At 44.1% G+C, this 24,336-nt stretch overlaps 1 protein-coding gene across 1 annotated transcript in view; it reads left to right on the top strand.

The window, feature by feature from the left end:
- Window positions 1-24,336, top strand: part of dnah9 (dynein, axonemal, heavy chain 9) — a 119,895-nt gene that overhangs the window by 6,999 nt on the left and 88,560 nt on the right. The window contains exons 12-32 of the mRNA XM_036955698.1: window positions 3,788-3,914; window positions 4,111-4,366; window positions 6,092-6,333; window positions 7,630-7,765; window positions 7,927-8,123; window positions 8,597-8,859; window positions 8,966-9,127; window positions 9,299-9,521; window positions 9,827-9,993; window positions 10,715-10,858; window positions 11,061-11,220; window positions 11,430-11,718; window positions 12,554-12,831; window positions 13,184-13,314; window positions 13,523-13,649; window positions 14,023-14,175; window positions 14,456-14,581; window positions 14,786-15,025; window positions 15,235-15,395; window positions 17,732-17,888; window positions 20,922-21,026. Of these exons, the coding sequence (XP_036811593.1) occupies window positions 3,788-3,914; window positions 4,111-4,366; window positions 6,092-6,333; window positions 7,630-7,765; window positions 7,927-8,123; window positions 8,597-8,859; window positions 8,966-9,127; window positions 9,299-9,521; window positions 9,827-9,993; window positions 10,715-10,858; window positions 11,061-11,220; window positions 11,430-11,718; window positions 12,554-12,831; window positions 13,184-13,314; window positions 13,523-13,649; window positions 14,023-14,175; window positions 14,456-14,581; window positions 14,786-15,025; window positions 15,235-15,395; window positions 17,732-17,888; window positions 20,922-21,026 (3,844 nt within the window). The remainder of the gene's footprint in view (window positions 1-3,787; window positions 3,915-4,110; window positions 4,367-6,091; window positions 6,334-7,629; window positions 7,766-7,926; window positions 8,124-8,596; window positions 8,860-8,965; window positions 9,128-9,298; window positions 9,522-9,826; window positions 9,994-10,714; window positions 10,859-11,060; window positions 11,221-11,429; window positions 11,719-12,553; window positions 12,832-13,183; window positions 13,315-13,522; window positions 13,650-14,022; window positions 14,176-14,455; window positions 14,582-14,785; window positions 15,026-15,234; window positions 15,396-17,731; window positions 17,889-20,921; window positions 21,027-24,336) is intronic.

Consider the following 24,336-nt stretch of genomic DNA (forward strand, 5'->3'; position numbering starts at 1 on the left):
AAAAGAAAATCCTGTAAGCTTTATAGAAATGCAGCATTTTTTTCTAGTGTAAATCAGTGTAGTGGATTACGTGTATGGAAGGCAGGGCCACAGCGGAATATAGCATGGAGACATGGAGCTCCAGTCGTGATTTATGTTTCCATTGTGGCAGTGTGGTTCACGGCGCTCTCATAATCTCATATGCTCTGTCATCATACTAATACCCTGTGTACAATGGCCCTACACAACACGTACAACATAGGAACCTGCATTCTATTGTGTTTCAATTATGTTCTCTCTCTCTCTGTGTGTGTGTGTGTGTGTGTGTGTGTGTGTGTGTGTGTGTGCGTGTGTGTGTGCGTGTGTGTGTGTGTGTGTGTGTGTGTGTGTGTGTGTGTGTGTGTGTGTGTGTGTGTGTGTGTGTGTGTGTGTGTGTGTGTGTGTGTACTTGTGTGTGCATATTATTGTTATTTTATTGTGTTGCTATTTTCTTGTTGTATCTATTTGTTCATTTCCTTACTTTTTAACGGCACTGTTGGAAAAGGGCTCGTAAGTACGCGTTTCACTGTAAAGTCAACACTTTTTGTATTCGCCGCATGTGACAAATACCATTTGATTTGATATACGCACGTACACACATAACCACTCACATTACCACTCACATTATCACTCACATTACCACTCATATTACCACTCATATTACCACTCACATTATCACTCACATTACCACTCATATTACCACTCACATTATCACTCACATTACCACTCATATTACCACTCACATTATCACTCACATTACCACTCATATTACCACACACATTACCACTCACATTACCACACACATTACCACTCACATTACCACACACATTACCACTCACATTACCACACACATAACCACTCACATAACCACTCACATTGCCACTCACATTACCACTCACATTACCACCCACATTACCACTCACATTACCACACACATTACCACTCACATTACCACACACATAACCACACACATAACCACTCACATTACCACTCACATAACCACTCACATTACCACTCACATAACCACTCACATAACCACTCACATTACCACTCACATTACCACTCACATTACCACTCACATTACCACTCACATAACCACTCACATTACCACTCACATAACCACTCACATATCCACTCACATTACCACTCACATAACCACTCACATAACCACTCACATTACCACTCACATTACCACACACATAACCACTCACATTACCACTCACATAACCACTCACATTACCACTCACATTACCACACACATAACCACTCACATAACCACTCACATTACCACTCACATAACCACTCACATAACCACTCACATTACAACTCACATAACCACTCACATTACCACACACATTACCACTCACATAACCACTCACATTACCACTCACATTCCGTTGCATCAAATGTACAATATCAAGCGTTCCATTGTTGTCCCTGCACCCAATCTAAAATACCACGATGAACAACATGTGTCCCCTGCACCCTGCTCACTCCAGTCAGACTTTAGGGACCTTGTTATACAGTTGTAATCAGCAGCGCTGCTTACTTATTCCAGTCAGCTATTAAAGGCATTCAAACACACACACACACACACACACACACACACACACACACACACACACAGGTCATTATGCTAACACTAAACACTGTGATTTATAGTTTTAGCCCAGGCGTTTGATTGCCTCAGCGTCTGCTGTGTCTAACTCGGGAGATGAACCATCAGCAGGAATCCAATAAGGACCTCAGTGCTCTGAAGCCCTCACCATAAACAGTCTCTTTACAGATTTTGTACAGCCGTCCAGGAGCCTGACATATTGTCTGTTCTCTGTAGTGAATGAATCCGTTTAGTCGTCCCCTACTGTATGTTCCTCCTCCTTTACTAGACTCCCTGTGTATGTGAGAGATTCAATAAATGAAATCAGCCTCCCGAACCTGTTCACCCCGCTATGATCTACAAGGCGGAGACAGTACAGGTGCATCAAAGCCGGGACCGACAGACTGAGATACAGCTTTTTCCTCCAGGCCATCAGACTGTTAAACAGTCACCTCTAGCCTCATTCACTGTTCTCTCTACCCTGCACCTTAGAGACTGCTGCCCGTTGTATATAGAGAACACTGGTCACTTTAATAGTGTTTACATACTTTTTTACTCACTTTATACTGTAGTCAAGTCATTGAACACTGGTCACTATAATACTGTTTACATACAAAACACACCATTATATGTCTAAATATATGCAGTACCAGTCAAAAGTTTGGACACACCTACTCATTCAGGGGTTTTTCTTTATTTTTTACTATTTTCTACATTGTAGAATAATAGTGAAGACATCAAAACTATGAAATAACACATATGGAATCATGTAGTAACCAAAAAAAGGCTTAAACAAATCAAAATATATTTTATATTTTAGATTCTTCAAAGTATCCACCCTTTGCCTTGATGACAGCTTTGCACACTCTTGGCATTCTCTCAACCAACTTTATGAGGTAGTCACCTGGAATGCATTTTAATTAACAGGTGTGCCTTGTGAAAAGGTCATTTGTGGAATGGGTGGCTACTTTGAAGAATCTCAAATATAAAATAAATGTTGATTTGTTTAACACTTTTTTGGTAACTACATGTGTTATTTCATAGTTTTGATTTCTTCACTACTATTCTACAATGTAAATGTAGTTAAAACAGAAAGAAAAACCCTTGAATGAGTAGGTGTGTCCAAACATTTGACTGGTACTCTATATTTAAGCAATAAGACCCGAGGAGGTGTGTTATATTGTCCATATACCACAAACCCCAGAGGTCCCTTATTGCTATTATAAACTGGGTACCAGCAGTAAAAATAAATGTTTTGTCATACCCATGGTATATGGTCTGATATACCACGGCTGTCAGCCAATCAGTATTCAGGGCTTGAACCACCCAGTTTATAAATATATATATTCCGGTCTCTGACAATGCTTGTTCTGATATTTCTTATTTTCTTTTTTTTTCTGGATAATGTGTGTATTGTTTATTTTACTTTTTTTTAAATAGTTAGGTATTACTGTGCTGTTGGAGCTAAAAACACAAGCATTTCGCTGCACCTGCGATAACATCTGCAAATTCATGTACGCGACCAATACATTTAGATTTGATATGTCTGTGTTGTTCTCAATCCTCATTTTGGTTTAGTCGCTTTCGCTGCATGTTTCTGTTTGTTACTGAAGAACATTCTTTTTTTTAATACAGTGTCTCATTAGAGAAACAAATGTCTGTTATTACAGTTTATTGAAATCTGCAGCAGTGTGTTTAGCATTAACAGTGTAATAGGAATGTGTTACTTGTTTTGTTAATTGATCAACTAACTTACTCTCTAAACTTAACTCCAGTCCTCGAGTACTCCCAACAGTACACATTTTTTATTGTGGACAAGCACACTTGATTCTACTTGCCAACTAATCATCAAGCCCTTGACAAGTTGAATCAGGTGTTTTTGTCCAGGGCTACAATAAAACGTATGCTGTTTGGGGTAGTCGAGGACCGGAGTTGGGAAACACTCTCAACCAACTAATTCTCTAAACCAGGGGTATTCAACTCTGACCCTACGAGGTCCGGAGCCTGCTGTTTTTCTGTTCTACTTGATAATTTGTTGCCTTCACCCGGTGTCCCAGGTCTAAATCAGTCCCTGATTAGATGAGGAACAATGGAAAAAAAGCAGTGGAACTGGTTTCGAGGTCCAGAGTTGAGTTAAACTAATTAGCTTTGATAACCAACTACCTCCCCCAGTTACTCCCGTCAGCTGTTTGATGTATGGACTGAGACGGTAGGAGAGAAGTCCCAGTACAATCTCAACCTCCCCCTCATCAGCCGAGACCCAGCTACCCGCCTCATCTCTGTCAATTTCAACCCACAGGTACTATAAACGTAACTCCGTCAGTTTCAACCCACAGGTACTGCTAGGGGGAAATTATCTTGTATTCAACATTACTGTAAATTACATTGTTGCTACAGTGAACTTGTTATTTTTCCTCCCCCTCTCTACCTCTCTCTTTCCCTTCCTACTATCTCCTCCCCCTGAAACCCCACCTCGCCCCTCTCCCTCCCCCCAGTTGGTCTCAGTCCTGAGAGAGGTGAAGTACCTGAAGGCCAGGCAGACAGAGTCCATCCCGGACACTGCAGAGCAGGTGTACACTAGCAGGGGTCAGCTGTGGCAGTACATAGCCAACCTGGAGCTCACTGTGAGGAGATACAACAAGGTGGTGAGCACGGTTCTGGAGGTGGAGCACCCACTGGTCCAGGGTCAGCTCAGAGACATCGACATGCATCTCAGAGAGGCAGAGGAGGACATCAACTGGAACAGCCAAGGTCAGAGGTCAAAACTACAGGGGGAAGTGGGGCATTACGGGTGCCCTAATGTTTCAACTTGAGCAAAAACCGTCCACAATTTCCTTCTCACTTGGGCTTGGCTACATTACTCTACTGTTCTACTGTAACCAGGCACTCTGCAAAAGTCATATATTCTCCTCACATGCCTATTTCATAATGTTCCCTCCATCCTTGTCAGTTCTGGGACAGGACTGACTGCGATGTCATGACATGAGACCCCAGGAGAGAAGATGTGTTTGGAACAGATGACTAAGCCACAGTGCTTCAATCATTGATTGATACAGTGTGATTCAAACAGTGTTGTTTGGGAGAGTTGTGGTGGTGCCTACTGTAGGACCCACAGCTTCCTGAAGGACAGGGTAGAGAAGCCTGTGTGGCTCAGTTGGTAGAGCATGGCACTTGCAACAGCAGGGAAGTTGGACGATTCCCACAGCAGACCAGTACAAAAAAGACAAACAAATATGTATCCACTCACTACTATAACTCGGTCTGGATAAGAGCTTCTGCTAAATGACTAAAATGTTTAAAAAAATATATATATATATACAGTACATACATTATGACTACAGTCTCAACGTCAACAGTGAAGAGGCGACTCAGGGATGCTGGTCTTCTAGGCAGAGTTGCAATAAAAGATTAAGATTGGCAAAAGAACACAGACACTGGAACTCTGCCTAGAAGGCCAGCATCCCAGAGTTGCCTCTTCACTGTTGACGTTGAGACTGGTGTTTTGCGGGTACTATTTAATAAAGCTGCCAGTTGAGGACTTGTGAGGCGTCTGTTTCTCAGACTATACACTCTAATGTGCTTGTCCTCATGCTCAGTTGTGCACCAGAGCCTCCCACTCCTCTTTCCATTCTGGTTAGAGCCAGTTTGCGCTGTTCTGTGAAGGGAGTAGTACCCAGCATTGTGCGAGATCTTCAGTTTCTTGGAAATTTCTCGCATGGAGTAGCCTTCATTTCTCAGAACAAGAATAGACTGACGCGTTTCAGAAGAAAGTTATTTGTTTCTGGCTAGGAGAGATCTAGGAGAGATCAAAAAAAGGACCTTATAGTTGAATACTTTTTTTTTGTCCCATTAAAGTACAGTGAAATGACTTCACACACACTTTGGAGAGGTGTGTGGCCAGATGGAGACAAAAACAATATGTTACTTCTGGTGCTGCTTACTGTGCTGGATGCACTTAGGATAGTTATGGAGAATAATTAAAGGGGACAAGGTGTTATATAGAGCCTGCTTTATGGGAGATGTAGGTGGAGCCAGTTCCCTATCATTTCACTTTGAGGTTTTAGTAGAAGATGGAGTTGGATAGCCTGGGTGCAAGTCTATTTAGCTAACTTTCCACTCCGTTTCATATGGTAAAGATTATTTAGCATGGCAGGAGTGGAATGACAACTAAACAGGCTGGTAACCAGACTAAGGGTTGGGTTGGCAGCACCGGATGCCTCAGTGCCCTGCTTAAGAATAGATCAGTGGAAACACTGTAACAACCTTGACCAGCTTTCCTTAGAGGGACATTACTCTTCAACGTTTGTCAGACGTTTTTTCAGGGATTGAGGCGAGTAGCTGGATCTACACAAGTTGTGGGACATGGTTTCATCTTCACTTTACTTTCAAGGTCTGAAAACTTCCTGACAAACATAGATTTGAAACTGTGATGGCCCTTTTAACCTGTGTCCATTTCCTTCCCCTGTTTGTGACCAGGTATCTGGGAGTACATCCAGGAAGTGCGTGAGTGTGTGTGTGACCTGGAGAAGAGGCTCCAGAGAACCAAGGACCACGTGGAGGAGATCCAGGGCTGTATGAGGGCCTTGGCAAGCCCCCTCTATGACCGAAGGGAGGGCAAGAGAGACACCCTTCTCAGCCTGGACGACCGGGCTGACAGGCTGGAGAGGTGTTACGCCCAAATACGCTCTTCCGGAGAGAAGATACACTTCCTGCTGAAGGTGACTATACCAAATAACATGAAGGTCATAAACTCTTCTGGCTTTGCAGGGAACTTTATTGACCATATTAGGAGTTATATGTTAGTCATCATTGCAAAAGTTGCGAATTTGGCAACTTTTGCAAATGTTTGGTTGTCTGAGTGAGGGAAATGCTGTGAATTAAGAGGACTCAATTTATGTTGAAAGACGAGACGTCGTGGATTATAATAAATACGGTAAATACATATTTGATGACAGACAAGCAATCCAAACCACCGCGAGTCCAAATGTGCACTTCACATTTCCATATCATAAAACATGTCATATGCAGTGTCAACTTTTATGGTCATTATGTTTGATGTACAGTTACAAGATGACATGGGGTCATACCCTGGGTTGTTCTGAACAGAGTGAGCCGACGTCTGCCTATTGTGAAGAAAAATCCCAGCGGAACACGGACGTGTGTGTGTTAGCACCTTTCTCTGCTCACCAAAATTACCATCTGTTTCTCTGAATTGCCTTGTGAAAGCAGAACACTGTAAGATCGTATTTTATAACTTAACCAGTCATATTGGCAATAGAACAGGCTTTCAAATGATGCCCACCTGACCCAGATAATGATATATAATGGCCCGTTTCTGCGTAAACAACAACAGGGATGCAGAGTTGTGTTCCAAACAAAAAAAACTACAAGTGTGCTTGCTGTAGTTCCTCATCGGCACAGCTAGGAGAGATCAAAAAAAGCACCTTATAGTTGAAGACTATTTTTTTGACCCATAGAAGTACATTGAAATTGCTTAGGAACTGTGCACAATTTGGAGAGGTGTGTGTCCACTTGGAGACACCAGTCAGTCATCTCACTCAAAATCGTTCTTATTTTTTTTGTCTTATGTTGCACCTACCCCACATCTTCCAGGAATATTCTCATCGTGTTACTGAATGTATCCAGAGTCTTTTCAGATGTTGTTATCTGTGAAAATACTGTGAAAAGTACAGTGAATGTAAAATGCATAGAAAATCAAGTGTAATGTTTGGATTTAGTCTTGAGTCTGGTGAAATGTTTTCTCAACTTTGATCTAATGATATGCCCATAAACTCCACTCGATTCCCTTTCAATTGGTACTATGATTATGCTTTACATATATGTCTTATGTCAGAAACATTTCAATGTAACCATATCCGTATAGGCCAATCCCCACGGATGTAAAGGGTTAAAAGGTGTGCATTATTCATTTCTTTATACAAATAAAAGGTGCATGTTCCGTGTACATGTTACTCTTTGATTTTGAGTGTGAGTGTCTCTTCGTTCTGTGACAGAGTAACCTGAAGCTGTTCAGAGCAGACCCAGGTTCTGAGGAGTGGAAAGCCTATGTGGAGTACATAGACGACATGGTCATAGACGGCTTCTTCAACGGCATCGAATGCTCCCTCAAGTTCTTCCTCGACAACACCGGTGAGCAAGGATCCGTTCCACTTGAATGATCAGTACATTTGTTTGTGTATCCACCTCAGGTTGGACTAACATGCTGGGAGAGCCCTCCTTGAGTGTAAGACGAGCACTTTGTACGAGACTCACACATTTTTGTGAAACAGCCCCCTTCTTCCCTCCCTCAGACCAGCGTGGTGGTGTGGCCCCTCTGTTTGAGGCCCAGCTGGACCTGAGGGTTCCTGACATGGTGTTTAACCCTTCGCTGGAGTACGGAGTTGCCGATGGCTTCTATGACCTGGTGGAGAGCCTGGTCAATGACATCTACAGGACCTCTTCTCTGGTGGCACGCCTGGCCGCGCACAGCAGCGTCCCACACTACCAGGTACTACAACACTACCATTGTTGCAGAATGCAGATAACTTTCCCCCAAATTCCCCGGTTTTCCAGAAATCCCTGTTGGAAGGTTCCCGGAATCAGGATGACAGAACCAGGATTTCTGGAAAACCTGGTAATTTGGGGGGGAAGTTGTTATATGTCAAGTTTGTCATATAATATATGTTAAGTTTGCCACCCTAAAAGGGATACTGTGAGATTCTGGCATTTTTTACCATGTTTATGTCTCTGCCTGCAGTATCAAGGAAGTTAGTGGTAGCTTCGCAAGCCAATGCTTACTAGCGTTAGCATAATTACTGTTAGTCTACAGGTATGCACACAGAGTCATAAAAATGGTATGCACGAGTTCATCTGACGCTTAATTGCCAGAATCTCCCAGAGTCCCTTTAACCCATCATCTAGAATGTGTATTGTATCTATAATCTGTCATCTATAAAATAATTATAATCTGCCGACTATCAGGCTGTTATGGAAGACATGGCTGATTTGGCAGACATGCGCCAGCTGCTGATGGAACGTGTGCAGGGCGTCATGGCGACGTGTTGTGAGTTCCGTAACTCTTTGGAGCGCTATGCATACCTGTACGTTGACGACAGGAAGGAGTTTATGCGCCAGTTCCTGCTGTACGGCCACTTGCTGACCAGTCAGGAGATAGAGGCTCATGCAGAGGATGGAGTCCCAGAGAACCCACCTACACTGGAGCAGTTTAGAGAGCAGGTGGATGGGTAAGGGAGATAAATAGAGTGTGTTTTTGAGTGTGTGTGTGCAAGTGTGTATGTAATGATGACTCTGTGTGTGTGTGTGTGTGTGTGTGTGTGTGTGTAACCCCAGATACGAGCGTATCCATGAAGAGGTGCAGGGTCTGGAGCCAGTGTGTGTGTTCCAGGGGTGGATGAGGGTCGACGGACGGGCCTTTAAGAGTGCCCTGCTCAACATCGTCAGGAAGTGGAGTCTCATGTTCAAACAACACCTCATAGACCACGTCACGAACAGGTCGGCAGACTCTAACTCTACCAATATCCCACACAGGTTGTTAGGCAGATACCAGAGGATTCCGGGGAGAAAAAGCACTCTGTCAAAGTACCCTTCTACTTCATGTTGTCTCTCTTGTTTTTAAACTGTTAAACATTCTCTCTCTCTCTCCCTCTCCCTCTCCCTCTCTAGCCTGTTAGACCTGGAGGAGTTTATCAGTCTAGCAGAGCAGGGGCTGGGTCACAGGGTGGAGCAGGGCGACTATGGTGGCCTGGTGGGGGTCATGGGTCACCTGCTGGCCGTGAAGGAGAGGCAGGGTGTGACGGACGCCATGTTTGAGCCGCTCCAACACACCATTACTCTGCTCAAGACATATGAACAGGAGCTGCCTGACGTGGTCTACAAACAGCTAGAGGTGACCCTTGTCCAAAGTCAATCGATCAATCTCCTACCTCTCTCCTTCCTCCTCCTCTCATTCCTCTGTCCCCTTCTGTGCTTCCTTTTGGCACTCATCCCTCTGTTTTGTCCCACTCCCTCTTTGCTCCTTCTGGTGGTACTCATCCTCCTCCCGATACTCATCCCTCTCTTCCTCCTTTCTCTCTGTCCAGGCGCTATCAGAAAAGTTACTAATGTCTCTGTCCCTCCTTCCTCCTTAACACACATTGTCCCCCTCTCCCTCCTTCCTCTGCCTTACACTCGTCTATTTCTCCCTCCCTCTAGGAGCTTCCAGAGAAGTGGACCAACGTGAAGAAGCAGGCGGTGGTGGTGAAACAGCAGGTGGCTCCTCTCCAGGCCAGCGAGGTGGCCGGACTACGCAGGAAGTGTGCCTCCTTCGACGTGGAGCAACATGCCTTCAGAGAGAGCTTCAGGAAGAATGGGCCCTTCAGGTGACGCGCGCTCCCACACACAGGCTGAATTACGTTGACGGAAAGTTGTCCTCTCCCTTGTGTCCTCACTCAATCCTCAGTCCTAAACAGTCCCTTAGCTCCTACCCCAGGACATGTGTCCTATTTGATCTAAAAGGGCTGGATACTGTAGGTGTAAGCAATGTGGTTATGGCTCCACATCCCCAACCAGAGGGCTAGGTAAAAACATGGGCCACCATTGTTGTTCCCTCCTGTCACACCTCTACATCGACCAGTCTATAATTGTGCAGTGAACAGTTAACGACACAACGCTTAAACATTAGGCAAGCATAATTGAATCTTTACATATGCTAATTACCCACACAGGTAGTGGTGCTCCATCATGCTGTCTAATTACTTTATTAATTATGCGCATAATCGTTCCTCTGTAGTGACATGATTTTCTCATTAATGTCATGGATGTCCGGGTTGATAATTGACTATGTGCCTATGGGCCTGGGTAGCCAACCCCCATTCAAACATGATTTGACAAAGTAGTCAGCTGAAACGGTGACAGACTGGTGCTCAGGCTGGTGTGATGTAGGTTTGTCAGTAAGACCCTCTACACAAAGGGCTTTCAAATCTATTTTCTCCCTGGTAGTTAATACATTTATAATGTCAGGTTAACTTAGTATCAATGTGAAACCATATCAGATGCTGAGAGAGTAACCTTGCTGTGTGGTTCCTCTGTGTGTTATTGTAGGTTTGACAGTGAGAACCCGTATGCCATGCTGAATGCATCCCACAAACAGATCCAGGAGAAGGAGGCTGTGATGGCTGGGCTGGTGGAGTCTGCCGGCCTGTTTGAGGTGACTGTCTCTGACTACAGACAACTACGACAGTGCAGGTGAGACAAGGCTTTCCCCACAAGGTTTCTTCCTTCGAGAGAGTTTGTCCTTCTACGGTTTTCCCTTAGAAGATCCAGGCCGGGTTAATGTAAAGCACTCGGTCTCAAATGTTTTTTTGTGAAAAGTATTATATTAACACAATTGTTTGATTGATGTACTGTCTGACTGACTGACTTATTGTTATATCCTGTGGTTCCCCAGGCGTGAGGTGGGGCTGCTGAAGGAGCTGTGGGACATGATAGCTGTAGTAGACAGTACTATGGTTGCCTGGAGGACCACACCATGGAGAGACATCAACGTTGAGGACATGGAACTGGAGTGTAAACGCTTCAATAAAGACATCCGAGCATTGGATAAAGAGGTGAGAGGGAGAGATGAGGAGGTGGAGGAGGTGCAGAGGGGAGAAGAGGTGAGAGGGAGAGAGAGTGAGATATTACATTGGCCACAATCAAAAAGGAAAAACCCATTGTAAAAGAACATGTACATTTCCAAATACATTTCTCACACCTTGCCTCTCCCTTTTTGGTGGTTAATGCTGAATTGTATCATAAAAACCCTTCTTCCCCCTAGGTGCGATCGTGGGAGGCGTTCTCAGGTCTGGACAGCAGGGTAAAGAACCTCCTGACCTCCCTCAGGGCCGTAGCAGAGCTCCAGAACCCTGCCATACGGGCCAGACACTGGCACCAGCTAATGGCTGCCACCGGGGTGCGCTTCACCATGGACCAGGAGACAACACTGGCGGACCTGCTGCAGCTCAACCTGCACAACTTTGAGGAGGAGGTGAGGGGCATCGTGGACAAGGCTGTCAAAGAGATGGGCATGGAGAAGGTGCTCTCTGAACTCAACTCTACATGGACCGGTACAGTACAGAATACCCTTAAACTGAACTCAATTAGGACTTTTATCAGATGTCTGTACTTTTCATATTTAATCTGTGATTGGTTTGGTTGACTGACTGACTGACTGATTGGTTTGGTTGATTGACTGATTGGTTTGGTTGATTGACTGACTGATTGGTTTGGTTGATTGGACTGACTGATTGGTTTGGTTGATTGATTGACTGACTGATTGGTTTGGTTGATTGACTGACTGATTGGTTTGGTTGATTGACTGACTGATTGGTTTGGTTGATTGACTGACTGATTGTTTGGGGTTGATTGACTGACTGATTGGTTCGGGTTGATTGACTGACTGATTGGTTTGGTTGATTGACTGACTGATTGGTTCGGTTGATTGACTGACTGATTGGTTTGGTTGATTGACTGACTGACTGATTGGTTCGGGTTGATTGACTGACTTATTGGTTTGGTTGATTGACTGACTGACTGATTGGTTCGGGTTGATTGACTGACTGATTGGTTTGGTTGATTGACTGACTGATTGGTTTGGTTGATTGACTGACTGATTGGTTTGGTTGATTGACTGACTGATTGTTTGGGGTTGATTGACTGACTGATTGGTTCGGGTTGATTGACTGACTGATTGGTTTGGTTAATTGACTGACTGATTGGTTCGGTTGATTGACTGACTGATTGGTTTGGTTGATTGACTGACTGACTGATTGGTTCGGGTTGATTGACTGACTGATTGGTTTGGTTGATTGACTGACTGACTGATTGGTTCGGGTTGATTGACTGACTGATTGGTTTGGTTGATTGACTGACTTATTGGTTTGGTTGATTGACTGACTCCAGGTATGCAGTTCCAGTACGAGCCTCACCACCGTACCCAGGTGCCCTTGCTGCGCTCGGACGAGGACCTGATTGAAACCCTGGAGGACAATCAGGTCCAGCTGCAGAACCTCATGTCCTCCAAGTACATCGCCCACTTCCTGGAGGAGGTGTCACTGTGGCAACGGAAGTTATCAGTGGCGGACGGAGTGATATCCATCTGGTTCGAGGTGCAGCGTACCTGGACCCATCTGGAGAGCATCTTCATAGGCTCTGAGGACATCCGCTCACAGCTGCCCGAGGTCAGACACACACACACACACACACACACACATGCACACATGCTCAAAGACACACACACACTCGCATGCACACATGCACTCCCATTTCACAAGTTTGTTTTTTATCCTTCATAAGGGCTCTGCCTGTACCACTTTCATGCATGTTAATTAATAAATCGTTAGTTGTCTAAACACCAGCCTACTTTTATAAATCAGAATTATACATTTCCTTAATTACCTTGATGACGATGCTGTTCCTCTGGTTCCAGTGGGAGTCTTAAAGCCAGATGTTTGTAGTTAATATCTCTCTGTGTGATTGTCCTCTGGGAACTCCTATCCCCTGGCCGGGCTCCCACAATGCAACTCTCCCCAGGACTCCAAACGCTTTGAAGGGATTGATGCCGATTTCAAAGAGCTGGCGAACGCAGCCCATAAAACGCCCAACGTGGTGGAGGCCACCAATAAAGCAGGCCTGTTCAGCAAACTGGAGGACATTCAGAGCAGGTGGGGGAAGGAGAGGGAGTCTGTGGTGGTGTGATGGGATTTTCTGTCTCACGGTGCACTGAAATTTGTGTTAGAGGAAAGAGAATGTTTGTGTTATCGATAGAAAAAGGCAACACATACAAATGTAAGAACTGACCCATGGATGTATTTATACACTTGCACATATTCACACAATTCACTGATAATGGGTGTGTGTAACCTTGTGTAGACTGTCTCTGTGTGAGAAGGCCTTGGCTGAGTATCTGGACACCAAGCGTCTGGCCTTCCCCAGATTCTACTTCATCTCCTCTGCTGACATGCTGGACATACTGTCCAATGGAACCAACCCACTCCAGGTAGGAACCTATACCCATTAGTTGTATCCACAAAGCCTCTCAGATTAGGCGTGTTTATTTAGGATCAGTTTAGCCTTTTAGATCATATTGAATACAATTATATTGACAGATTGAGACCTGATCCTAGATCAGTACTCTTACTCTGAGACAAGTTTTTTTGCTCATACCTGTAGGACTCTGAGTCTCCACAAGGGAGCAGTGTTGGTCATAGTTTGCCAGAGTCTTTACACCTCATCCTGGGAATAAAAAGTGCTAAATTATTCTCTTCAATATTGAAGGATAGTTGAACAACGACTTTTGTTGAAACCTGTCAATAACGCGTGGTCCTGACTTTTCCTGACATTAGTCCCTACTCTTCCCGCTCTGTCCCTAGGTCCAGAGACATCTATCCAAGCTGTTTGACAACACAGCTAAGATGCAGTTTGAGACTGACACGGAGGGGAACCCTACTAAGACAGGTCTGGGCATGTTCAGTAGGGAGGAGGAGTATGTCCCCTTTAATCAGCCCTGCGACTGCACCGGACAGGTAACACTATGATGGGGGACAGGGATTGAAAGATGTTATAGCATTTGTCAGATGTTCTCTGTCCAATCTGTGAAATCTCAAGGCCTGTAAGTCACATGTGTTAGTTCCCTATTAGACACCTTCGTTTGAATGAAAAGCCAGTTGTGTTTATTCATGTTGTCTGATGCCCCTCGGATCTAAAATGACAAACACATTCATAGTATGGCTGTGTAGTATGTCATCATTATGTGTGTGGTTGCACTGTGTAGTATGTCATCATTATCTGTGTGGTTGTCTTCAGGTGGAGATGTGGTTGAATCGGGTTCTGGAAACCATGCGGTCAACAGTGCGTCATGAGATGACAGAGGCAGTGATGGCCTATGAGGACAAACCCAGAGAGCAGTGGCTGTTTGACTACCCCGCTCAGGTACATTAGAATTAGAAGGTGTGTTAGAGCAGGGCTGTCACAAAAGCCTGCACACCAAATAGCTCTCCAGGAGGAGGGTTGACCGCTCCTGCCATGACCTGTGTCTTTTTATCGATCTGTGTAGTGCACTCAGCTCTGTAACTCGAACCTCTGTCTTCCTCTGACCTTTGACCTCTAACTTCTAATGTGTATATCGCCCTCCAGGTGGCCCTGACGTGTACTCAGATCTGGTGGACGTCAGACGTGGGCATGGCCTTCTCCCGTCTGGAGGAGGGATATGAGAACGCCATGAAGGAATATAACAGGAAGCAGGTCGCCCAGCTCAACACACTAATCTCCATGCTGATTGGACAGCTGTCGCCGGGCGACCGCCAGAAGGTCATGACCATCTGCACCATAGACGTCCATGCGAGGGACGTGGTCGCTAAGATCATCGCTCAGAAGGTATCAGTTTCAGTTTGTTTTCAACCTTTTCTCAATTATGAAATTAACATAATGATAAAGGATTTTTAAAAGTTTTGCAACTTTAACGAAGACAAAGTGTTTTGGATGTTTGTTTTTTTTACTCATCCCTGTTTTTTGTCTTCTTCCAATTCCCCCCCCCCCTTTCTCTCTCTCTCTCTCTCTCTCTCTCTCCATTCCCCCATCGCCAGGTGGAGAACTCTCAGGCGTTCCTATGGTTGTCTCAGCTACGTCATCGCTGGGATGAGAAGGAGAGACACTGCTTCGCCAACATCTGTGACGCCCAGTTCCTCTATTCATACGAGTACCTGGGCAACACACCACGACTTGTCATAACCCCTCTGACTGACAGGTACACTGACCAATAAAAACAATGTTGGCACAGGGTATCACATTCTGATTGGTTTTCATCTCACTCACAGGTAAGTACCACTATGGTTGTTTACTTTTTTGATAGACAAGTTAGGGCGAGCCTAATCTCTCGTGAACAGATTCTGAGCGAAAACCAAATAATCTGTCAGGGCGTGATGGAATTGGTAGGATAACGAGCAGCAGGAGTTCTGGTGTTTGGATTTTCGTCACTGATTTATTGGATGTATCAGGATTGGGCGAAGGCAGTGCTTAAACTTTGACTGCTTTGCACATGTGGTGAAATTAGCCCTCAACTCGGCACATGGAATGGGGCGGGGGCGGTTGTGGGTCAGGTTGGCTGTGGGCAGGGTGGCTACTTTGATGAATCTAAAATCTAAAATATGTTTTGATTTTGTTTAACACTTTTTTGGTTACTACATGATTCCATACGTGTTATTTCATAGTTTTGATGTCTTCACTATTATTCTACAATGTAGAAAATAGTCAAAATAAAAACTCTTGAATGAGTACAGTTGTGTCCAAACTTTTGACTGGTACTGTACATGTAAGAGATTAGCTAGCTAGCCACTCTAGCTAGCTAGTTAGCTGGCTAACATTATAGGTTTAGAGTCACGACTAACAATAAAAATCATTATTTTCTAATAGATTTTTGGGTTCATAATTTCTGTATATACTTTTTATGCATGCTTATTTTATCTTTATTTAACTAGGCAAGTCAGTTAAGAACAAGTTCTTATTTTCAATGACGGCCTAGGAAGAGTGGGGGGGCACTCACTGTCAGCTCAGGGATTTGAACTTGCAACCTTTTGCTAACTAGTCCACCGCTCTAACCACTAGGCTACCCTGCCTAGTGTAAAGAAGTATGCTCTCAGTGCAGTTATGCAGTCTAATACACCTACAGTGGGATGCCAAACTTGTTTAGCATTATCTAGTCCAAATATGGCACGATTCCACTGTTTTTATCCATTAGCATCACTTTCAATGAGAAACTTTTATTTTGAAGGTGAACTGCAAATTCACTATTGTGGCTAATTGTTTTTTTTAGGCAAGTCAGTTAAGAACAAATTCTTATTTACCATGATGGCCTACCAAAAGGCAAAAGGCCTCCTGCGGGGACGGGAGCCTGGGATTGTTATTGTGGTTAGCTTCTCATATGTAGGAACAAGCGGGTTGGCCAACATTCCGATAGAAATGTATTATGCAGAACGAACACGCCTCTCTGATTCTAAGGAATCATGTCAGTTCTATTCATGCCATTTCTATCTGCAACGTACTCTCTTGGATTAATAAAACGAATCATAAGGAACATGTTTTGTTGTTTAGCACCTTTCATACAAGCAATTGCAGCTTGAACCGGGTTCCTACATTATTGTGGGAAATTATCACAGATAAAGTCTGAATATAAAAAGTGGATTTATGACCTGTTTCTGTAGTCCTCTGGCAAACTGTGCTGTGGCTGTGGAACTGACCATTAGCCTATTCCCTTTGAAGCCAGAACAAAGCACCACAAAGACAATGGTGTTTGAAGGCTGGATCACTGATCAGCGGCCATGTGCTCGTAGAGGCAGCATATGGCCAGAGACTGTGCTCTATCTCGTTATCTCTGCCTGTCAAACTTTTGACCACTGACCCTCTGTCATTCAGCCATACTGTAGTCAGGGAAAGTTTGATATAAAGTTGTCATTCATTCACAGATGGCTACTGGCCAACTTAAACAGTTTGATTTCAGGTTTCAGATGTGTTTGGATTTCAATCACATCATTCTGGAAGCTGTGTTTTTAAGGATTGTGATGGCATCCCCCTGGTAGAAAAACAATGATGTAATCATACATACACAATACTTCTCAGTTAAAGTGTTTCAGCCCCTCCTGAGAACTGTGTTTAGGCATTCAGAACAAGCAGGTTTGTAGCCACCCAGACAGTTGATTGTGAGATATATGGCCATATTTCCAAAATGACTATTAAAAACGTTGGCAACAGTCTCTGGATGACACAAATTGGATCGTTTTTCTTCCGGTAGCTTTGCATATCTCTTTTAACACACACTCTCTCTCTCTCTCTCTCTCACAATATATTGTCTATTTACCCTCTGCTTGCTGAAACGATTACCACATTGATTTCAGAGGCCAAACAACGCATTTATATTGATGATCAATTTCAGATTTGATCGTCTCCATCAGTCCTCCTCAACACCTTAGTGTGCTATTGAAACATGCAGATTGTTGTTGCATTTCAATGCCTGCCTGTTATTTGACTTGAGTTAATCAGCCTATGAAGTGAAGTTGTTATTACTAAGAATGTGTGTGTGTTTCCCAGGTGCTACATCACTCTTACCCAGTCCCTCCACCTGACTATGAGTGGTGCTCCAGCAGGCCCAGCAGGCACTGGCAAGACAGAGACCACCAAGGATCTGGGCCGAGCCCTTGGCATCATGGTCTATGTATTCAACTGCTCCGAGCAGATGGACTACAAGGTGGGCTCCCACTCCTTCTGCAGACAGGCTATGAATCATCTAAGTCAGGGTTGGGCAACTTTTGAAGGGGGTGGGGGACACAACAAAACAACTCATCATGAGGGCCCGCAGTTGCTCACGAGTCTGCGTACCCACATCATACCTCCCACGTTGTGGGCAAAACATCTTAGTGGCCCCACTCTTGACAGCAGAGAACATTTAAAACACTTTTTTAGAATTCATTTCGTGCAATTCTACACATTTTGCCACGGAGTGTAGAGCAAATGTTGCCATTTAAAGTAAGTTTGCTGCAATTCTACACACATTTTCCCATGAGGCGGTGAGGAAAACTGGCTGTCTTACAGCTAGTTTCCTGCAATTCTACGCATCTTGCCATAGGGTGGAGAGAAATGTTTGCCGCTTTTAATACACTGCTCAAAAAAATAAAGGGAACACAAAAATAACACATCCTAGATCTGAATGAATGAAATATTCTTATTAAATACTTTTTTCTTTACATAGTTGAATGTGCTGACAACAAAATCACACAAAAATTATCAATGGAAATCAAATTTATCAACCCATGGAGGTCTGGATTTGGAGTCACACTCAAAATGAAAGTGGAAAACCACACTACAGGCTGATCCAACTTTGATGTAATGTCCTTAAAACAAGTCAAAATGAGGCTCAGTAGTGTGTGTGGCCTCCACGTGCCTGTATGACCTCCCTACAACGCCTGGGCATGCTCCTGATGAGGTGGCAGATGGTCTCCTGAGGGATCTCCTCCCAGACCTGGACTAAAGCATCCGCCAACTCCTGGACAGTCTGTGGTGCAACGTGGCATTGGTGGATGGAGCGAGACATGATGTCCCAGATGTGCTCAATTGGATTCAGGTCTGGGGAACGGGCGGGCCAGTCCATAGCATCAATGCCTTCCTCTTGCAGGAACGGCTGACACACTCCAGCCACATGAGGTCTAGCATTGTCTTGCATTAGGAGGAACCCAGGGCCAACCGCACCAGCATATGGTCTCACAAGGAGTCTGAGGATCTCATCTCAGTACCTAATAGCAGTCAGGCTACCTCTGGCGAGCACATGGAGGGCTGTGCGGCCCCCCAAAGAAATGCCACCCCGCACCATGACTGACCCACCGCCAAACCGGTCATGCTGGAGGATGTTGCAGGCAGCAGAATGTTCTCCACGGCGTCTCCAGACTCTGTCACGTGCTCAGTGTGAACCTGCTTTCATTTGTGAAGAGCACAGGGCGCCAGTGGCGAATTTGCCAATCTTGGTGTTCTCCGGCAAATGCCAAATGTCCTGTAAGCACAACCCCCACCTGTGGACGTCGGGCCCTCATACCACCCTCATGGAGTCTGTTTCTGACTGTTTGAGCAGACACATGCACATTTGTGGCCTGCTGGAGGTCATTTTGCAGGGCCCTGGGAGTGCTCCTCCTTGCACAAAGGCGGAGGTAGCGGTCCTGCTGCTGGGTTGTTGCCCTCCTACGGCCTCCTCCACATCTCCTGATGTACTGACCTGTCTTCTGGTAGTGCCTCCATGCTCTGGACACTACGCTGACAGACACAGCAAACCTTCTTGCTACAGCTCGCATTGATGTGCCATCCTGGATGAGCTGCACTACCTGAGCCACTTGTGTGGGTTGTAGACTACGTCTCATGCTACCACTAGAGTGAAAGCACCCACAGCATTCAAAAGTGACCAAAACATCAGCCAGGAAGCATAGGAACTGAGAAGTGGTCTGTGGTTACCACCTGCAGAACCACTCCTTTATTGGGGGTGTCTTGCTAATTGCCTATAATTTCAACCTGTTGTCTATTCCATTTGCACAACAGCATGTGAAATGTATTGTCAATCAGTGTTGCTTCCTAAGTGGACAGTTTGATTTCACAGAAGTGTGATTGACATGGAGTTACATTGTGTTGTTTAAGTGTTCCCTTTATTTTTTTGAGCAGTGTATATCTGAGTGAGACTGAATTACAAAATCAATGGGTGCCACCCGGATAATTCGACCATGATAACAAGTTTGGATAGCTGGCCACTGAACTAATTTAGCAATCTAAAAAAAGTCAACTGACACGGTCGAATTGACTGACTATCAGTGACTAACATAACAAGAGTAAAACATCTGATGCACAACCAAATTTCGAAATTGCACCTTGTGTAGTCTACTATTCTAACTCGCAACAGTAAGTTGAGACCCAGACTGAGTTTTTTTTTTTTTTTTTGGGGGGGGGGGGGGGGGGGGGGGGGTTCATCCGAGGGCCTTCAAAAGGGGGGGCGGGCCGCCAGTTACCCTGATCTAAGTCCTGCTTCTCCAACTCTACTCGGTGTGGATATCTGACACAGAGATGGAGGGGAGAGGAGGGTAAAGAGAGCTCCCTGTCGGTCTTCTCCTCTCTCTCGCTCTCTCCCCCTGTCCTTGAAGGAAGAACATAACAGTTCAACCTGATGGATGCATTTATTTTGCTGTTAAGTGGTGTCAGACGCCCTTCTCAGTGTTCCTGCTTCAACACACACACACACACAACTGCAATAAGAGTGGTCAATAGAGACGCAGGCACAATCTCTTCATACAGCTTGTTGCTGCCTGCCTAGACAGGAGAATTATTATTGCCCTTCCCGCTCTACACACACACAACACACTGTGTCAGAGAGAAGCGCTAATATGCACCAGGAGATGCAGCGATGGTGTAAAGTCATACAACCAAGCGGCACACACAGTCAGGCTTGGTTAGTATCAGGGCTCTGCCCTATAATAGAGAGGAGAGACTTGGATCCTACCTCTCTCCTGTCTAGTGAATCTCAGGAGGCTGTTTCTGTGTCTGTGGAGAAAGCTGATGGTGTGAGTTGGCATTTAACCTTTTTCATATTGGGGTAGACAGACGGCAACAAAATGTCACCCGTTTAGGCAAGAAAGTTTAGGCCCTTGCTTTTGTGGTAAATCTCAAACATCTGTTGTCATTCTTACTTTCAATTTTACTCTGTATAGAACACATCTCCCTCTCTCTTCTCTCTCTCTGACCCTTCCTGCAGTCGTGTGGCAACATCTATAAAGGCCTGGCCCAGACAGGAGCGTGGGGCTGCTTTGATGAATTTAACAGGATCTCTGTGGAGGTGCTGTCTGTGGTCGCTGTGCAGGTAAGCATGTCCCTGGGCTAATCATACAGTGCACTCCAAAGGTATTGGCACAGTGACCCTTTTTATTTAGTCTCTACTGTAAAGAAGAATATCATATGTTACTATTAAACACTTCTGTTGCAGATAGTCCTGAATGAATCGTGAATAAGGATGAGCGAGAAGGTTAGACGCAAAAATATCATACCCCCATCCAAAATGCTAACCTCCCCTTTTCTTGTAATTGTGAGAGGTTAGCATGTCTTGGGGGTATGATATTTGTGTGTCTGTAATTCCCACTCATTATTCACGATTCATTCAGGACTATCCATAATCATACACATGAATGTAGATGTGTTTAGAAACATTTTACTCTTCCTTAAAAGTGACTCCTAAATTACACAATACATTATTTACCATTCATTTCTATTGGGCACAATACTTTTGGAACTCACTGTATACAGTACTAATAAGCAATGATTGCATTGAGTTAGCACAGTACCCATTCGCATTTTGTCATCATTGTAATGTGTATTGTTGCAAAACTCATAACTAGCCTACGGATATTGTTGTACTCAATTTGTCTAGGTGTCCTAGGCCTAGTTACATGACCTGTAACCTAAATGAATGTATGCATTTATCTGACAAATCAGCATTTGAGGACCTGATGGATACATGCTTCCAGGGAGACAGCAATCTCACCTAGGTGGAAAAAAAAACTCTTAAAACCAACAAACCCCCAGTAGCATCACTGCAAACTGGGACACTAACCTTAATTGGTAGCACCTGATGTGCTTATCAACCAGACTCAGCATTTGGACAAGGTTGCTGCTGCCCCCTGGGGGATGGAGTATGAAAGTGTATCCCAGATAGTGTGTTTGTCTATGTCCTAACACTTACCTTAACCCATATCATAACATTATGTGCAGTAGATGATGCTGATAGGGTTTCATCATCAGACTGGTAGTATAGCACAGCACAGCCAGTTTCTCTGCCCTCCCCCCGGCAGCTAGCTATGAAAGGAAACATTCTCAATAAGTCAGTGAGAGAGAGAACTTTGAAATTGTAAAGTGGCAGAACGGAGCAATAGCTGGGCGTTAGCAGGCGTATTGAATAATAAATCAAGCTATGCTTGGAAAGGATGAAAGGAAGAAGACCTTGGATAAGACCGGGCAGAAAACAATCAAATGGTTCTGAAGGGCACTCTCCTACCCGCTCCAGTACCCTCTGTCACGCTTGTGAAAAAGGTCGGACCAAGGTTCCACATATTTTATTCGGGTGAAACTTCTACACCAAAAAAAAAAAAAACCCCAAGCAACGCCACATAAGTGGTGCAACTTGCACACACAAACAATATCCCACAAAGCAGGTGGGGGAAAAGGGCTTCCTAAATATGATCCCCAATTAGAGGCAACGATTACCAGCTGCCTCTAATTGGGAACCATACAAAACCAGCAACATAGAAATACACATTCTAGAACACCCCCCTAGTCATACCCTGACCTAAACCACTATAGAGAATCCAAGGGGTCTCTATGGTCAGGGCGTGACACTCTTCTCCTTCCTCTGCGCTTCACCCAGGTTGTGTTCATAACAGCACGCTACAGAAAACATTTTAAACTGTTTTTCAACGGAACAACAAAATTAGCGTTTCTCATTGGACAAGTCCTGGTAGTGCCTCCCACCCTTTTTCTCAGTCTGTTTTTCTTCTGTTCTTTGCCTAATGAATACGACCCACCCGTCTTCTCCATAAGCGAATGTCAGAGGAAGGTGTATGATAATCCATTCTGTTTAAGGGGAGAGCAGGCGCCATAACGTAGCTGCAGTTTGTGAGTGCGTTCGCAGGTGGCAGGATCAATTCTCCATTAGGTAAAGGGCAGGGAAACAGAAGGCAGCACAGACACAGCTGAATGGAGACAAATTAGCTAAATTCAGCCCCTCTCTTATCCTCAACACAACTGTCTGTTGGTGAAATTGTCTGCAAAATACCAGACTGGATGATGAATAATGACTAATGGGTGTATAATTATGAGAGTGCTGTTTCATATACACAGAGTAAACACATCATTTTCTAAACTAATCTATTTTACCACACCCTGTACAGTCGAGATCTTGGGTTCAGCCAAGGACACGGAAAAGTTAATCTCATTCTTACTGTACACATCCTAGACACACACACACATAGATGTAGGATATGTGAAATGATGAGGATGAACTAGTGTTGCCGTTTCATCATTTCAGTAAACAGCTTATAGCTTATAGCAAATATCATTGCCTTGGCTATTTTTTAGAGTGTGAATACCGTTCCATTTTGTGTTTGTTGGTGATTGAATGCGAGTGGTAGTATCTTACAAGATCTCCTACCTATGGGGACATCCGCAGAACCCTTTTGGAACCATTTTTTTCTAAACTCAGCAAAAAAAGAAACATCCTCTTACTGTCAACTGTGTTTATTTTCAGCAAATAAATACATATTTGTATGAACAACAACTGAAACATAAACTGAACAAGCTCCACAGACACGTGACTAACAGAAATGAAATAATGTGTCCCTGAACAAAGGGGGGGGGGAAGTCAAAATCAAAGTGGTGTGGCCACCAGCTGCATTAACCTTTCTGATCTCCCCATCCCGGATCCAGGATCGTGAATACAGACTCAAGCTCATTACCATAACGCAACGTTAACTATTCATGAAAATCGCAAATGAAATGAAATAAATATGCTAGCTCTCAAGCTTAGCCTTTTGTTAACAACACTGTCATCTCAGATTTTCAAAATATGCTTCTCAACCATTGCAAAACAAGCATTTGTGTAACAGTATTGATGGCTAACGTAGCATTTAGCATTAGCATTCAGCTGGCAACATTTACACAAAAAAACAGAAAAGCATTCAAATAAAATCATTTACCTTTGAAGAACTTCAGATGTTTTTAATGAGGAGACTCTCAGATAGCAAATGTTCAGTTTTTCCTGAAAGATTATTTGTTTAGGACAAATCGCTCCGTTTTCTGCGTCACGTTTAGCTATGAAAAAACCCCTGTATCCAGGATTGTGTAAATCTATCAGCAAGCTCATTAGCATAACACAACGTTAACTATTCATGAAAATCGCAAATGAAATGAAATAAATATGCCATCTCTCAAGCTTAGCCTTTTGTAAACAACACTGTCATCTCAGATTTTCAAAATATGCTTCTCAACCATAGGAAAACAATCATTTGTGTAAAAGTAGCTAGCTAGCGTTAGCATTTAGCGTTAGCATTTAGCGTTAGCATTAGCGTTAGCATCCAGCACGCAACATTTCAACAAAAACATAAAAGCCTTCAAATAAAATC

The sequence above is a fragment of the Oncorhynchus mykiss genome, chromosome 20 (genome assembly GCF_013265735.2).
Source record: "Oncorhynchus mykiss isolate Arlee chromosome 20, USDA_OmykA_1.1, whole genome shotgun sequence".
In the NCBI taxonomy this organism is placed as follows: domain Eukaryota; kingdom Metazoa; phylum Chordata; class Actinopteri; order Salmoniformes; family Salmonidae; genus Oncorhynchus; species Oncorhynchus mykiss.